This window comes from Strigops habroptila, chromosome 5, assembly GCF_004027225.2.
Source record: "Strigops habroptila isolate Jane chromosome 5, bStrHab1.2.pri, whole genome shotgun sequence".
Lineage (NCBI taxonomy): Eukaryota > Metazoa > Chordata > Aves > Psittaciformes > Psittacidae > Strigops > Strigops habroptila.
In genome coordinates this window covers 55,877,574-55,894,140 of record NC_044281.2, presented here as the reverse complement: position 1 = coordinate 55,894,140, position 16,567 = coordinate 55,877,574, and the positions used below count along the sequence as shown (strand labels likewise).

Genomic DNA, 16,567 nt, shown 5'->3' with positions numbered 1-16,567 from the left:
ATTCACTAAATAGCAGAATAATTGAATTAATTAATCTCAAACCGACAGTATTGAAAGTTTCTTGCTGATTCTGAATGGCAGCTGATTTTGGAAGTTTTCAGCTCCAAGCCAAACGGCAAGATAACTTTTCCCAGTCAGGTGTTTTATTAAGTGCAATGAGACTAGATGTTTTTATATAGAAAATATATACACTGTACCTAGAAAATAATTCATTATTATGTTAGTAAAAGGAATCTAACTTGTAATTAAAGGCCTGAGATTTAGTTAGGTAGGCTGAGATGAATAATATGTAAGTACAGAGTTTGTCAGTGAATTTTAGTTTTGCTTGGGTAACATGGTATGACTTCATTTTAGTGCTGTAGTGCATTAAAAAATTCCTTCTTTCTAGGTTTTGTGCTTGTTCCAGTTGTATAGCTGCAACTTTGTACCTTTTTGGATGTGGGAATACAGGGAGGTTTATTTTTTTTGGCATTATATTCATAGTTAGCTTTGAAAGTGTGATGTTGCTTTTGACACCATTAATAACATCTGCTACTTTTGTTAATATTGTGGCAACTTCCAAGTATTACTGTGTGATTCTATAAAGAACAAAGCTATAGGGAAGAAAACAGCCATATTCAGAAACAAAAAATAAAACTTTAAAACATTTTTCAGAAGTCTAGTTTGATGAACCCATGTAAGAATTATAAACTTTTTCTGTAAGTTTGGATCTTGTCTTTCCTCTTGCATTACGTTTTCTTCCAATACTACTTTTTTTAAAGCTGCTTCTGTAAGTTTGTCAGTTTAAGTTCAAAAGAAGGAAATGCATCCCAAAAGGAAACACATTTTTAGATAACTCTTAGGAATACATATGAAGGTCATTTTTCCTCTTACTCGTTCAGGTACAAAACGGATTGTGGTTTAACAATTTGCAAAATGGAATGTATAAAGAGAAGTGCATTGAAGCCTGCAGTCAAGCGTAAATGATTAATCATGTCATAAGCCTTGACAGGGTGTGACTGTTGAGGTTGCCACAATTTTGGAAAATTTTTGGTTTGACTTTGAGTTTCACTTTTTTAAGAAGTGCAAATGAAATTGTCCTGTTGTTCTCTGGTCAAGATCTTTGAAAATGATCCTTTAACAAAGTAGGTCTGTACAATTTATAAATCTGAGGAGCTTAGATTTGTTTCAGATCCTCTGCTAAAGAAACTAAACCCACAAAAATGTGGTGTGTGTTTTTGTTTTTTTTTTTCACTGTGGGTGCATGATTATCAGATTTAACTGCTTAATCATTTGAATGTGAGTGATATCTTCATTGCCAGATTCAGTCAAATAATTTTGAACTTCTAGTCCTCTTGAGCTGGCTTGTGAATGGAAATTATTTCCTATAAAGAAAATCTTTGAGAGGAGTCAGCGGCAAGTCAGAAAAATACCTAAGCTACGCTGAGGTTATAAAAATGTGAGTGCTCTTAATAAATAAATAAAAGGAGACCTTAGCATTCAGGATGATAGAATAGGATGATTCTTGTGCTACTGGGCAGGTCCATCAGCAAAGCTGCTCTCTCCCTGTGCGGAGAGCTTATCGTTCTAGTGCTTGGATGTGCTTTGAGGTCTCTCTCTAGTGTGCACGCCAAGAGCAACCGACGAGGTGACCTGCTCTGCTGTCATACCCCAGGGCCAAAAAGCTGGGGAGAGGCTGAGTATCTGGGTGCTTGGAAAAGGAGTGCAAGGGAGGGCGGCTGAGAGCCAGGTGCACCGTTGGAGTGAGGTCACTTCTCTGGGCAGCGCTGCTAGAAGACTTCCCTTGGTTTGTTTTCTGTTGGACAGGGAAGCGAAGTTGACAAGCATTTTCCAGGCAGGTAGCCAGACAGGCATTATTTTAATGTTTCCAGTGGAAAATCGGTCTTTTTTGGCAAAACTGAAATTTTCCATATGAAAATTTCTATTTTGTGGAAATGGTATTTCTGATTAAGAACTAATTTTGATGGAAAATGTCCAATTGGTTATATTCAGCCTTAGAATTAGCATCTGCTGTGTTTAAGTCTATTGAAGATAATTTGGCTTAGGTTTAGCAACTCTGAACAGAATATACACTGACAACTTTCCTCCCTCTGTCTAATACTTCAGTTCTAGTGCCAGCCAAAATTCAACTTGAAGTTGGCTATGAGTAGAATAAAACCTTTTTCCGAATTTTGCCAGTTTGTTTTCAATTCAGACTGCCTTCAGCTTCAGAGGCTTCACAATACAGATGCTATGGCTGAAACTAAAGCTGCCAATTCAACTAGTTGCTCTGGTCTTGAAGATCCTGCTGTATGCAGCAGTATTGATCTGTGGGTGCTTAGCTGGCTAATAGCTAGCTCACAGATTTTCTCCATTGGCATGTTTTCTGTTGATGTTGTCTTCAGATAATTGTAGTTGAGGCTTGTAGGGTGTGCAGGATGTGAAACTTGTGTTCATTTATAGTCGCACCAAGTTAGAACATGTAACTTTCCAGCATCTGGTGCTTTACCCCTATTTGATCTGCATAGTTGTATACAGTTGTCGAAGACCAGCAGTTGTTATTTACATACATTTTTTTCTCTCTTTGGCTACCTGTTTGTAGATGGAAAATCTGAAATCAAAACCTAATTCTCACATGCTACATTTCCTTGCTTCAGTGTGTGTAGTCAGGCTGTTGCTCAAGTTCAGAGCTGTTGATAATTACTGTCCTGAAAGTGCTGTACTAAGTTATTCTAGCTATAGGCACTTGTACATTGTCATTAAAGGCTCGAAGGTTACCAGGCTCCTTTTAGATACTAAAGAGCTTTTGGTTTTTGCTAGGCCTGTAGAGGACTGTAACCTCCTTCTTTTCTAGGTAAAGAAATCTCTTTTGGAGTCCTATAGCAAAGGGGAATCAAATTTAGTTACTGCTTTATGCTTTTGAGGAAAACTGTAGGAATAAGTTCAGGGGTTTGGGGGGTGGTTTTGTGTCATTGTTGTCTTCCCCTCCCCCCTTTTCTGAAGTAAGATATAAAGTACTAATGTGTTATCACCTGGTGTTTCTGGTTTTAGTTTGTCTGAACTTGCACTGATTTCAACTCTTTTTTTCTTATGGTTGGTAAATATTTAGGCTTTCTAATCTTAGAGTTAAATGGGAGCCAGAATTTCCTTTTAATGAAAAATCTATTTAAATCTATTTAACCTAATTTAAGAACACATTTTAAAAATTACTGCAAATTTATTTTGAGAAATTTCTATCAAGAAGATATTTTAGTAATGTTTCATTATAGTCTCCATTTATTACATCTTATTGTAGCATTGAGTCATGAAACCTAGAATAAGAGATCCAGCTCCAGGAATGGGAAGAGTTAGATGTACTCATCATCTGCGTGAGTGTCATGGATTGCCATCTTTAAGGCTATTTTCAAACAGGGGCAGGTTATGAATATCATAGAGTTTAAAATATTGGAGTTGGAACTGATTTGGAAAACTTTTGTATTTATTCCACGTAATTTTTACACATGATAAACACTTCCAATATCATCAGCTGACAGTCTAATGCGTACTAGGAAACAAGGAGGTTTTATATCTCATCAGTTCATTTGTGTATTTGCTTAATTTACAATATTCTTAAAATATAGAAGGATAGTTAAATTCACTGTTTTGTGATATTTAAACAGTGCTCCTCTTGTTCTTTTTCCTGGCAGGCTTATCCTTTTCCAACTGCTTCAGCTATCTGCCCTTCAACAGGGTTTGGTCTGCTTCCTTTTTTTTCTTAAGTTAGATTTACTTTTTTCCCCTGCTAGCTTTTCCATTTTACATCCTACGCTGATTATTCCAGGAGCTTGAGCTGCTGCTGCTAACGCCGTGCACGTGTTTGTTTGCTGTCCGTCGCCGAAGTGGTCATATAGCGGTGCAGTGACTGCAGCCGTGCATCCAAGGGCTCTTCCTTCCCTGTGTCTTTGCTGGCTCACGGACCTGCCACTGCTACAGCTGGTGGTTGCCATCAACTTCTGTTTTACATATTATGGGCCCTAAACTATACCAGAATCTTTAAGTAAAGACATTTCTAGTTTCAGGTGCCTGCTTTCTGTTTCTTCACACCATGGTATGCCTTTCCTAGACCATTCTGTAGAGCGATTGCACCATGATCCAGGAGACTCCTGAAGATCTGTTATAGTTTATTGCTTAATAGAGGGGTAGGAGTTTTTTCTGTGGTTTGTTAAGGTGCTTATGTATATATTGCTATCATATAGAAGCTTTGTAAACTTATGCTCAAAATAATCTCTGAAAATCTCATCTAAACTTCTTCAAACGTCTTGTTCAGATGTGTGTGTGACTGTTTTTCAAAAAACCTCCCTTACTGCTAAGTAACCCCTGCAAATGAAAGGTTTCTGGGTCAGAAACAATATGGCTGCATGAATTCATACAGTGTAAAAAAGTTACTATTTCAATTCTAGATCTTTCTTAGCTGCAGACTAACTGAAGCTCAGTTTCCCATCCAGAAAACTGGTCAAAACCTGATCAGATTTACATGAAAGGATGTGCATTTATCAGGCTCCCAGTTGTGCTGTAGACGGGTATTCACTAAGAATAAATTTTAAACTTTAAAGTGGGTTTAAAATAAATAAATTTGAGAGGCTTTTTGGGGGGGGGACATAGTGCTCCAAAAACACAAGCATAATGTTCATATTCAAGTGTGATGAGTACTGACATTTAATTAGATAGAAGTGTCATCTATAATAGGCTTTTCTGTTAGTTATGCTCTCGTTCTTGGGGGAAAGAAAGAGCAAGGGAGGGAACTGTCAAACTGTCAAAATAGTTTATTTTACAGATTGCTACAGTAGTAACAAACTAATTTGCTGTGTTCTGGTATACATCCTCCAGCTTTCTCTAACAGATTAGCTACTATCCTGTGTAGTTTGACTGAACAATCTTAATTACCATTTTTATGCTGGAAAGAGTGAAATTTTGGGAGTGACAGAGCAAGGTGTTTGGCCTTTTAACCTTTATCCCTATTAGTAACGATGTGATTGTAACAGTGAAAATCTTGCTTGGTATCACAAAGCAGTTCAAATTTGAACCCCCATCCAAAGAAGTAGATAAAAAGCATTATCCGAGGAGGTCTTAATTTAAGAAGAAGTCCTCAAGTAATTTTTAAGCCAAGAGTAATTATTTATTTAGATGTTGAGCCTGTACTGAAATCCACAGGCAACACCATTAAATTCTTGTGTTCATAAAAAGAGATGAATTAACAATCTTAGAAACTTACCTAAGTGGGTAGAATAATAATTCTCTGTTACTGGCCTCTGTATAGAAGAAGCTGATAGTGGAGGATAAAGGCTAAATTTAACTTCTTTTCTCTCAGCTGTTCAACTTTGGGCCCAAAATTTTCATATGTGCTTTAGGAATTAATGCTTTTTGTGTTAGATTTGTCTCTTCATGTGGCTGAGGATTGAGGATGTGGAAAAGGAGGCTGTAAGAGTAGCTCATTCATTGAAATGCAGGTGAGACTATGGACATTTTGGGGGGCATGTGAGTTGCTCTCAAGGCTGAGATACTTGCAGATAGGAATTTCTTCAATTGTATTATACTTCTTGCATCTGTGAGGGATTTAATCAAGCAGCTCAGAGTGCCTGCGGATAATGGAAGTCTTGAGGGAATGTATAAAAGCAGCTGGAGATTAGATAGGTTTCTTGTACCAGTTTTGCATATGAAGCATAGAGGCTGCTCAAGGCCAGGCTGTAAAGAAGGGTGCAGGAAGCCCTGGCTGATGAGGAGGGTGGGCTTGGAGTCCCAAAGCTGCCAGCCCCATGCATGTACCTGGGCTAACGAGAGCACAGTCTGCTTACCCACCAGTGAAAAGAAGCTGCTGAGGTTTTGGAAACTTCACCTTCCTAAGTGTCTCCTTGTATGCTTGCTCTATTTTGACAACTCTTTGGGAATGTAGTAGCACTGAAGGAGTTGTGCTTGTAGTTATGTTGTGCGGTCATTGTAACTGTCCCAGTTTGTCAACAGGAAAAATGTAATGTCCCTCTTTTCCACTGAAAGTGTTAGGAAGAGTTTAATAAGTAGCCATATAATAGCTTTCCAGAATATATTATTGTCCTTAAGCAGAATGAATTTGATTAATTTATATATTACAGATAATAAGTAAACTTATAAAAGAAACAGCAGATTTTGATAGAGCCCAAAATAATTAATGATGCTGTTGCCTGTCTAGAAGTCTAGCTTGAACTTTTGCACCCAGTGACAACAAAGTGGAATGACCCAAAGTTTACAGTATCAACTTTCAAGAATTATGGATACTTTCCATTGTTTGGTCAGCAGAAAGCAGGAAGAAATGAATGAAGTATGAATCGTTGGAATGAGTTCAGACTGTAGTGCATGGGTCGATTCACTTAAATGAAAATGCATTTCTGCTCTGATTTTATTTGTAAGGAATGTCCTGAAGCTGTGTGCTACATCAGAATTGCTGAGAGTTTTCAAAACAAATTTTTGAAAGACAAAGAATTTGAACATTCATTTGTTGGACTAATGTCCACTTCCCTCAAAATAGTGCACAATCAGGCAATATTTAGCATTTTCAAACTGGTTTTGGTTAAAACAGTTGATGTTAGTTTCACTAAGATGTTTTCAGTAAATGTATATGAAGATGGGCTCTACATATAACTCAGTGTTTGTTTGAAATCCAGTGTGTTGAATTACTCTGTTTAAACCTTAAAAATTGTCTTTGTACTTTCAGTATTTTTTTTTTTTTCCTAATTAGACTGGATAATTTTAGTAACCATGGGGTCTGCAGTCTATTTAATGTATTCAAGCTACATCATGTTATAAGGATGTGGGCTTTCAATGAGTCCAGCCTGCTTTAGGAAAATTCCTCTTCTAGGAAATTCATGTACTGTGTTGGACACAAATCAGTAGGTGGGCTGCAGTGGAAATCCATGCCTTCCGGGTTGTGAAAATACCAGCTTCTAAACAAATGGAGATCTGGCAGTACGTTAGCTTCTTAGCTGCTTTAGATTAGCTTTGAAAAATTAAATTTCTCATGCCCTTGCACAGACATGTGCATACTGTACTGTGCTGAGGTGGTTGTACAGTTGTACATGATGCAAACTCTCTTTAAAAAGAACTCTTCAAGTCAGTGAATTGATTGCACTCTTGGACACATTAAATTTCAGTTAATTACCTTCTTAACCACCTGCTTATTTATTAAGCTGCTTAAATGGTTAGTTTATTGTAAGCCCAAGGATATTGTTGCTTTACTGTATAAGTTTACATAAAAGAATAGAAGATGCCGAAAATTCACTTATGAAGGTTTTGTACGCTCTTTAATGCCCTAACGAAGCCAGTATTGCAGGAATGTTCTGCCCTTTGATAGGGAACACTCCCTAGAATTGCTTCATCACTTGAAACCTGAGCTTAGGTAGGAAATGTACATCTTGGTTGCTCCACAGACTTGAGAGGTAAGTGGAGTTCATTGTGCAAGTTCTGTCCTTCTCCCGTTGCTGTAGCAGCATGTGCTTTGGATTGTTAACTCCAGTGATTTTAGCCTAAGTGGCCATGGTACTGCCCATGAAATGAATGTGCACACAGAGTAGTACCTTGCTGTTTAAACCAGTTGTCAAATTTTTTGGGGTTGAATCTCAGCTTTTGTCTTTATTTCTTTTTCTTTTGGGACTGCATGTTTTACTTTGGAGCTGAAGTCAGTACTTTATTAGTTCCATACTAACTTTAGCTATAACATATTTTTGTTGCAGAATTCTGCAACCAGCATGGCTGAAGTTTTATCAGTTTTTTCATTTTATGTCAGTATTTTCTGGGAAATCAGATAGTTATGATCTATAACCTCATAAGCAATAGCTAGCCATCTCACTGTTTTGCTGTGTTTTATATGTTTACAAAACGTACAGCAAGAATGGCAATACCTGGTCAGGAGAAATAATACTGTCTGTGTTCTTGGTGCATGTATTTCTGGAAGAAAGGAGTAGTAAAGATGATATGGATACCATTCAGGACCAATTATATTGTAAAACAAATATGTCACAACAAGACCAGGTAATTGAAGAGTCTGTGATTAACAGCGCGTCGTTTTTGTACGTACATATGCTGATAGAGGTTTAAATATGGGTTGTGTACACATGATTGGCCACAAAGCAGTTACATGTAATCTGGCAGATCTTAGAAGGAGGAGTAGTTTTGAGAGAGCATGTGATGGTGAAGGCATTTTAATGTAATCCCTACATACTTACATAGTTAACTTTGCTGACATATGTGGAAAGAGTAACTTTGTGGTTTGTGGAAAGTAGTCTGTCTGTTCTCACCTTCCTCTCTCTTACTATCATGGCTGTTATATTTACATTTTGTAGAAGTACTTCAGGATTGCAGGTATTATACTTAGTTGTAGAACTGTTGCAAAAGCCTCTTAGTTTCATGGAAGATACTTGTCTACTTCAAGATGATTGTTCAGGCTACTACATATTTGTATGTGGGACCTGGAGTATAATGCTGAGTATGTGGGGAAAAATCTTTGTGTGTGTCCTATTCGTTTCTTCCTTCCTTCAAGAGAGTGAGAAGGCATTGTTCTTCAGGTCTGTGAGCCAGATGAACTGTTATTCTGACCCAGTATAGCTGGTCCTGTTTCCTTAGCAAACTCGTAATACAGTGCTGCCTTCTTTGAATTTGACCATTTAATTTATGTACACAAAGAAAGACCTGATTTAGTGTCTGCAACTGTTCAATGTTTTTGTTTGGTTAGAGTGAAGATCGTCTGTGTTACAGCAGGAACTTTGCTGGGTGTGCAGGTTGGGTCTATTGAAGGACACGGAGAATGGCTGTTTGGTATTAAAAGATTTTGAGCATCACTGAGGGCTGATTTCCTCCTTGCTTGCTCCTATGAATTTGTTGCTCAGTTTCAAACTGAGAAGCTTTCTGTCTAGCTTAAGGCAGTAATGAGGAAGGAAGAAATACTGTTGGTTTTTATCAGCAAGTAAGACAAAAATAGGGAGAGAACAGGAAGCAAAGGTGGTGAGATTTGCCCTTTTCTTCACATAAAGCCTGATGGCCTTTAACAAGTGGGGTTTTTTCTGCTGCAAAATTGTGGATTATTGAGCTAGACCCTCCTAGCTCACTACCAAACGGGTTTGCGAGGACTGCAATACTTGGAAGCTAAACAGTCCTACTTTGTGCGCTGGTGCTTGTAATTGTGGGAAAGGACCCTGAGATAACTCTCACTGCATCTTGGTTGATTTGTCACTTGTTCAAATCCTTGTAAAGTATGCCTGTCAAGGGATGGTTTCTGTGGTAGGGGTAAACTGTTTTTAATCAAATTGCGTGCTTTTCTGAAACCTCCTTTGATTCAGCTCACAGGCAAATACCACTCTAAAGTATTGGCTTTAGTGGTTGATTGTGTAGCTGCACTGATAAAGATGCTGATCTTTATGCCATTATGGCTAATAAAGCAATTGACACTTAGGTTGTGTCTGTGTGACAAAATATTTTGTGAAAAGTTAACTTGTAGGCTTGGGTCACTGATATGGAGGTTCAGTTCCTGTTCTTCTCTGTTAAAGGTTTATTTCCTGAGACCTGTAGAAGGCATAGCTGAAGCAGCCTCTTCCATGAGGAGTTGTCAGACATGTACTTTCTTGTTAGGCTTTACTTCGGAGTTTTAATATTTGCAACAAAATTTGTCATTATTATTAAGAGAAAGTCGTGAGTTTAGCTTGCAGCTGGTGGGTTTATCTGATGTCTTTATCCTTTCTCAGTTTGTCATGTTGGTTTAGCAAAACAAAAATCCACTTGCTGTAATTGTACCTGAATACAGCATTGCAGTTCTGAAGCCACAGTGACTAAATAGCCAAAAAGAGCTGTCTGGTAAGAAAAGAAGTACTTTGTAATCTGAAAATGCTGGTTAGGTCAAAACTGAAACATGTTGCAAGGATGGATTGTCATCAAAAAGATTTTTCTTAATGTCTGAGATATGCGGTCATGCTGAAAGAGCTGAAGATGTGCTCTAGAAAAGCAAAATACCTCTGGGATTTTTAGGGCAGTCACTTAGAAGGTTGGCTACAGGCAGTGGGAAAAAGGTTAAACTGCCAGAGTCCCAGCCCTTCCTGATACAGGCAGCTTGGATCTTGGTCTTCCACTTTCCCACAAAGGCCTAAGTATCTAAGCTGTCAGCTATTTAGGAAGGGATTGATCTTTTACTTGTTATCCCTATTCACTTGTGTGCATTGGACCACAGATGCCTTGTATGATCCAGGCAAATGCTCTAATCACTGCTGGGATGTTTGCTGTTGCCTGCTAAATTCCCCAGTTTTGAGAATACCTGCTTTCTTTTACTACTTCTTAAGGTATTTGAATTTTCTGTCTCAGTATGTTCTCTACTTAAGTTATGAAACTGTTTGCTTACGCCCTTGTCAGAGGATGTAGAAATAGTTTGCTGAGTGTGTAATTAAGTGAATTACAAGTCCTGATCCTCTGAGGTACTTAAGAAACTAGTATCGTTGCATAGGGCCAATAGCATCAGGTGTTCACATAAGTACTTTGCTGGACTGGGGTTGCATGATAATCATTAGAATCTTAGCTTTGTAAAACGAAAGTCACATTTCAATTCTTACAATTTATCAGCACTTAGAGTAGGGTGTAGACTTGTGTTGGTCACGGTTCCTTATTTGGAGAGTAAGAATCACTTATGCTTCCAAACTAGATATGTAAATCCAATCAAATTTATGTAGATGGAAGGTTCAGTAGGTTGACAAATCTTTATATATCCATGTTATAATTTAGAAAAAGCAATGCTGATGTTTTTGTTACCGCTGTGTATTCTCATGTCTAATGATGGCACAGTGAATGCACAGGCTTTGCAGGATAATGCATCTGCATCTGTGTGTATTTGCTGTTTTCTTCATACTTTTCCACTATAAAGCGTTTTGGTGTAAGCGTCAGGTTGTTGGTTTTTTTTTCTGTTTGGTACTGAAATGAATTACTTAATTGGTGCCTAGTAGCCATGATACCCATCAATTACAGTGCTTTTTGAAGTACAAAAATAAAAAAAACCCCACCCCCAAAAACCCCAGACTCCCCAAAAAACAAAACTCCAATACCACAAAACAACCTTAAAATAAGGAGGGAGTGGACAGTGGGCAGAAAGTAAATGACTAAATATTTTGGAACAAGGTTGTGTTGTAATTTGTAAGACATTGTTTTGTTATTGGATACCATGAATTTAGTACTCATTTTTCCTTTGTCTGTAATGGAGTTTTTCACAATGGACCTGCTGTGTGTTGACGTTTCTTTGTAGTATGACATTCTTGCATTTGCATTTTTTGATCTTTTTTAATTCTCTATTTGTTTTGCCTAAAGACCCTGTGTGGACAGTAATGACCGCACGTTTCCGATTGCCTGCTGGCAGAACCTACAATGTACGAGCATCTGAGCTGGCACGAGACAGGCAGCATACGGAGGTGGTCTGCAACATTCTTCTCCTGGATAACACTGTACAAGCTTTCAGAGTTAATGTAAGTAATTTGCTTACTGCAAATTGGTGTCACCGAACTTGCTGACCTTTGCTGGATTTGTATGGCTAGAGTTTGACTTTCAAAATAGTGTTAAGTACAGAATAGGAGGGGAAGTTGTGTTCAGGCAGGCACACTTGCACACATATATACTAAATCACTGTAAACTTAGTCATTCTGGCATCCTGTATAATACTAACACAGCTTCACTTCAAAATTTATTATATGAAGCATTATTTATTTCTAGCAATTCTCTTCATGGACTGAAATTGTGTAGTGGAAATGGAGGGCAGTTGTGCCACTGAGTTGAATGAGAAGCAAGCTTTTGTTTTGCTCCATTCTGGTTTTTGCATTCTGAGCATGGGTAAGGTGTAGTGGTAACTCTTCTCATGACTCTGTAGATAACTTTGTTCAATCATGTATGTGGTTGTATTTGGTTATGACTGTCATCTTAAAGTATCTATTTGCTTTTTGCTTTTCTTAGATTATATTCTTGTTTTGTGATTCCCTCATTTAAACGTACCACCTTCTAATGCAGCATTGAAGATGGCAGGAGAGAAAATAGGAAGCTGGTTGCAGAATGCTGAGGACTGTTACTGGGAAAAGTGAATAACTTAGACGTAAGAGCCTGGAATTTAGAATAGGTTATTCATAAGATTTTCTAATCTGTAATACTTGATAAGGAGTTAAAATGAAAATATTCATAGTTTTGTGCATATATTCACACAAGTACAACCATTTCTTTCAAGTTCTTGAGGGTGAAAACCCCACGAACAACAGACAAGGACCTCAGAAGAAAACATTAAAGCATTTAAAGTGATGTTTGTGTGAGAAGAACCAGGACTCAATGGGAAAGAAGCTGTGGGGTGTCCCAAGGCAGGAGAACTCATCTTTTACTTTATGAGCTATAGAATTGATGACTTACGTGGAGAAAGGTTGGATAACGTGATGCTGAAAGTTACAGGTGGTGTGATTATTAGAGTTTTTGAAGAAAAAATTGAACTTCAGTGAATGGAGTGAAGCGGTAGTTAGATATCCAATAAGGCTGTGGAACTGTGAGAGAGTTGTGTTTGTATGGCTAGAGTTTGACTTTCAGAATAGTGTTAAATATAGAATAGGAGAGGAAGTTGTGTTAGGCAGGCGTGCTTGCACACATACATACTAGAAGAGGAAAAAGAAGGGAGGAAAAAAAGAAGACAAGGCTCAGGGAAGACCTTTTAGCAGCCTTCCAGTACCTAAAGGGGGCCTACAGGAGAGCTGGACAGGGTCTTTTTACGGGGGAGTGTAGGCACAGGACAAGGGGGAATGGCTTTAAGCTGACAGACGAGAGACTTAGATTAGACATTAGGGAAAAATTCTATTATGAGGGTGGTGAGGCACTGGCAGAGGTTGCCCAGAGGTGTGGCTGCCTCATCCCTAGCAGTGTTCAAGGCCAGGTTGGACGGGGCTTTGAGCAACCTGGTCTAGTGGAAGCTGCCCCTGCCTATGGCAGGGGGGTTGGAACTAGATGGTCTTTAAGGTCCCATCCGACACAAACCATTCTGTGGTTCTGTGAAAATGCGGTGAGATGAAGAGAACTAAAAATCTCAGTCTTCAAGACATATTTACTCACTGCATGACTAAAAGTAGACCATTTATTAACATCAAACCTCATTTCCTTTCTAGGATAATTTCTGCAATGTCCCTTTTGCCTTTTTCTCTACAATATTCTATTTCTCTTCACCTTCTCATCCTTGCTAACAGTTTCCCAATCTATACTGCCTGCCAAAAAGCAGTATGTGCAGAATGTAGTTGAAGACGAAGCATTACAAGTGCACAAGAAATTGTAAATGCTGTGTTCTTTGCTTTCAGGTGCATGAGTATGTGTCTTGCAGGGGTCTATTTTTTTGTAAGAGTTAGCTAAACTAAAAAATAATTGTTGTACAATAGGTATGGGAGGTTATCCTTCTTCTTGATCTAGGTGTTCAAAAGCTGTATGTTGGAGAATGCTAGCGCCTGTCTAGAGTAGAACCACCAGTTATAAATCCTCAAATGTCTATTCTCTGTCTCCCAAGAAAAATTTATGTAATATGTTCTCACCACCTCCCTAGTGTACTAAATATTTTAGTTGCATGGATCACGCTTTACTGCTTATATAGATCAGCCTGCAAGTTTGGCTATTAAAACTGAGTTTAGGGAATAAAAAGTTCCTTGATGCTCAAGATTTTGATCTTGTGTCTTAGCCTTAATGTGTTTTTTACAGAAATGGGGAGTAATAAAGTATTCAATTATAGCAAATGTATGCTAACCTACATGGTATGCAGGTTTTCAGGTTTTATAGCTGTGTTTTACTTTATTGTGGTTGACAGAGTACTTGGCAATAAATATTTATGGAATTGTTTTCAAAATAGGAAGAACAAAGATAACATCAAATGAATTAGCAAGGTTTTTTCTCCTGGTGATTGCTATAGGTATTCTGTATGCTAATGATTGTAAAGCTTGATCATCCAGAGTATGCAGTGCTGTATAAGTAAAAACATACTCAAACGCTCTGTTTTCTCTGGCAGCAAAGTACTGATCACAGACAATGTCTCTTGATAATTTGTGACATGTTCTAAGTTCACGTTTCAACCAGCCTTTTCCATTGATCTGCAAAATAGGCATTCTCTTTGTGCTGAGCCTTACCTTGTATAGAGAATAACAAATCAAATCAAATAATCCCTGTGGATTGTAGCCAGACAAAGGTTATTTTGGTAGTAGGCAGAAGAATCAGTTGGAACTACCTGTGCATATGTTTGAAGAGTAGAAATCCTTTCTATGAAATTCTCTGCTTAGCAAATGAAGCATAGTCTTACTTCATCCCTGAAAAGCATATTCTGTAGAACATGGAGCTGGAAGCAGTGAGGCTCATTTGAGTTAATAATGTGATCAGGATGATTTGCATTACCATAAACCTGCTTCTTCAAGATCAAATTGCTTTAATTGGTTTTAATTAATTGTTTAAATACCTCAAATCGTATCTTTCTGTGCAGGCTGACTTAACTTTGTATTCCTCAAAAGCCAGTACATGGTATGGAGATCACACTAAATCTGACCCCCCCCCCCCCACACACACCAAATCCCCTTTACATTTAGAAGTGAAAGAGTTCAACAATTTAATCTTCATTAGTACTGGAGTTTTTTGGGGGTATTTTTTGGGTTGGTTTTTTTTGGTTTTGGTTTGTGGGGTTGTTTTTTTGGTGGTTTTTTTGTTTGTTTGTTTGTTTGTTTTTGTTTTTGTTTTTTAAGAAAACAGAAAAAATAGCCTGCTTGTACACTTTTATTTAAACAGGGTAACTTATTGCAAGGCTAACATAAGCTGTAGAATGAAAGGAGATAGTAGTGCGGCGCTGGCTGTTTGGGGATGTGCTTGCTTGAGTCGCAACACAAAATATTGCAGTGAGTTGCGAGAGGTTCCATTGTTTGCATTACTGAAGAAGCAAGCCTCCCACAGACCTGTGAGCAACAGAACTGTTTGACCTCCTCCAAGAAAGCCTGAGACCTGTTATCAGAAGTCCAGGTTTGTTTGAACTGGCACAGCAGCAGTAGCACTCAATGTTTGCTGTGAATGCGGCCAGTTCTGTAGGCCAGCAACAAAACCAGAATGTCATAAGATAAATTGGGAAGATGGTGGTAGTTGGTAAGCAGGCATTAAAGTTACATAACTGCAGATGTTTTCCTAATTTTTCAAACATGGGCGTTTGTAAGCAGCTAACAATTATTTTACAGTTAGAAATTAATGTGTATATATCCAGTGTACCAAATGCTAGCCACTAGATGATAGATACTTCAAAAAGTGTGGTTAATATATTGATGTCTGGTGCTGATGTCAAATTTGTTCTGAAAGGCCAAAATTTGTTAGACATTTTGCCTCCAGCAGTGACTAATAAGAAGTACACATAGCATTCTAATATTCCAACTGTCGTGGTTTAAGCCCAGCCAGTAACTCAGAACCACGCAGCCGCTTGCTCACTCTCCACTCTTCTTCCTCCCCCCACTCCCAGAGGGATGGGGAGGAGAACTGAAAGAATTTAAATCCCACGGGTTAAGAACAGTCCAGTAACTAAGGTATAATCCAAAAGAAATTTGGATGGTTTGTATCTAACTACTGCAGTTTAATGTTAGATAGCTCACATTTTTCATCTATTTACCCATTATTCCCTGTTTTAAGAGGAAATATTAATGTTTAACTTCATCTGTAGGAAGAAAGCAAGTTTCTTTTTATGCTAATCCACATTTATGGCTTTTATATATATATCTCTCTAAAGGCGAAAGCAGAAAATTGTTATCATACTTTTTATAATTTATAGCAGCTATTTAGTAGTTATGATAGTATTACAAATATTCTGGACCTTTCACAACAAGCAGGATTGTGACCTTCACCTGCTCTGGCAAGCTGCAACATCATTATATAAATATCAGAGATGGGTTAAACTGAGGTCTGGTTTTACTAGATGCTTATCTTTATTTTGCACCGAGAGTAAAACACTGTGATCAAAACAAATGCTTCATGTTGAAACTAGTCTTCTCTTACCTAATTTGCTGCTCTATTGCAGGAGAAATACTTTCCTTGCGGTCGTGAAATGATGTTCTGAATTACTAAATTCAAACTGATCAACAAGTTCCAAATTCTTCGTTAGGAAGCATCTATTCAGATATTTAAGAAACAGTATAAATTCTCAGGCTTAGATTGGAAAAAAGCTACAAAATTGATATTTGCATGTTATTGAATAAGTAACATGTCAGCTGTGGTAAATGTAAGCCTAAACTTCGTTTCCACATATCTCCCATTTTGTGACGGCTACTGTCATAAGTTCTTTGAGTTCTGATTTATATCTACATGGAGAAAATGCCAAGAAGCAATTAGTGTTGCTGTGTTATTTTAAAATTAGTTTTATTTGCTGAAAAATTTGTACTAATTACAGCTTTATTTCAAAATATATCAGAAATTCCTCATTTAGTAAAAACGAAAGTGACTGTTTTTGGATTGTATATTAAAATTGCCTTATGCATTTATACTGTTGTGTATTTATTATGTTAACATCTGTTTTGTTGTTTTTCTCTTGTTTTTAGTT

At 37.7% G+C, this 16,567-nt stretch overlaps 1 protein-coding gene across 9 annotated transcripts in view; it reads left to right on the top strand.

Annotated features, from left to right (window-relative positions):
• The window catches only part of PTPN4 (protein tyrosine phosphatase non-receptor type 4), a 116,758-nt gene that overhangs the window by 30,953 nt on the left and 69,238 nt on the right, over nucleotides 1–16,567 (top strand). For all 9 annotated transcript variants that reach the window (XM_030487428.1, XR_003991572.1, XR_003991573.1 and 6 more), the window contains one exon: nucleotides 11,323–11,477. In XM_030487428.1, the coding sequence (XP_030343288.1) occupies nucleotides 11,340–11,477 (138 nt within the window). In that variant the 5' untranslated portion in view covers nucleotides 11,323–11,339. Of the gene's footprint in view, nucleotides 1–11,322; nucleotides 11,478–16,567 lie in introns of those variants that run through there.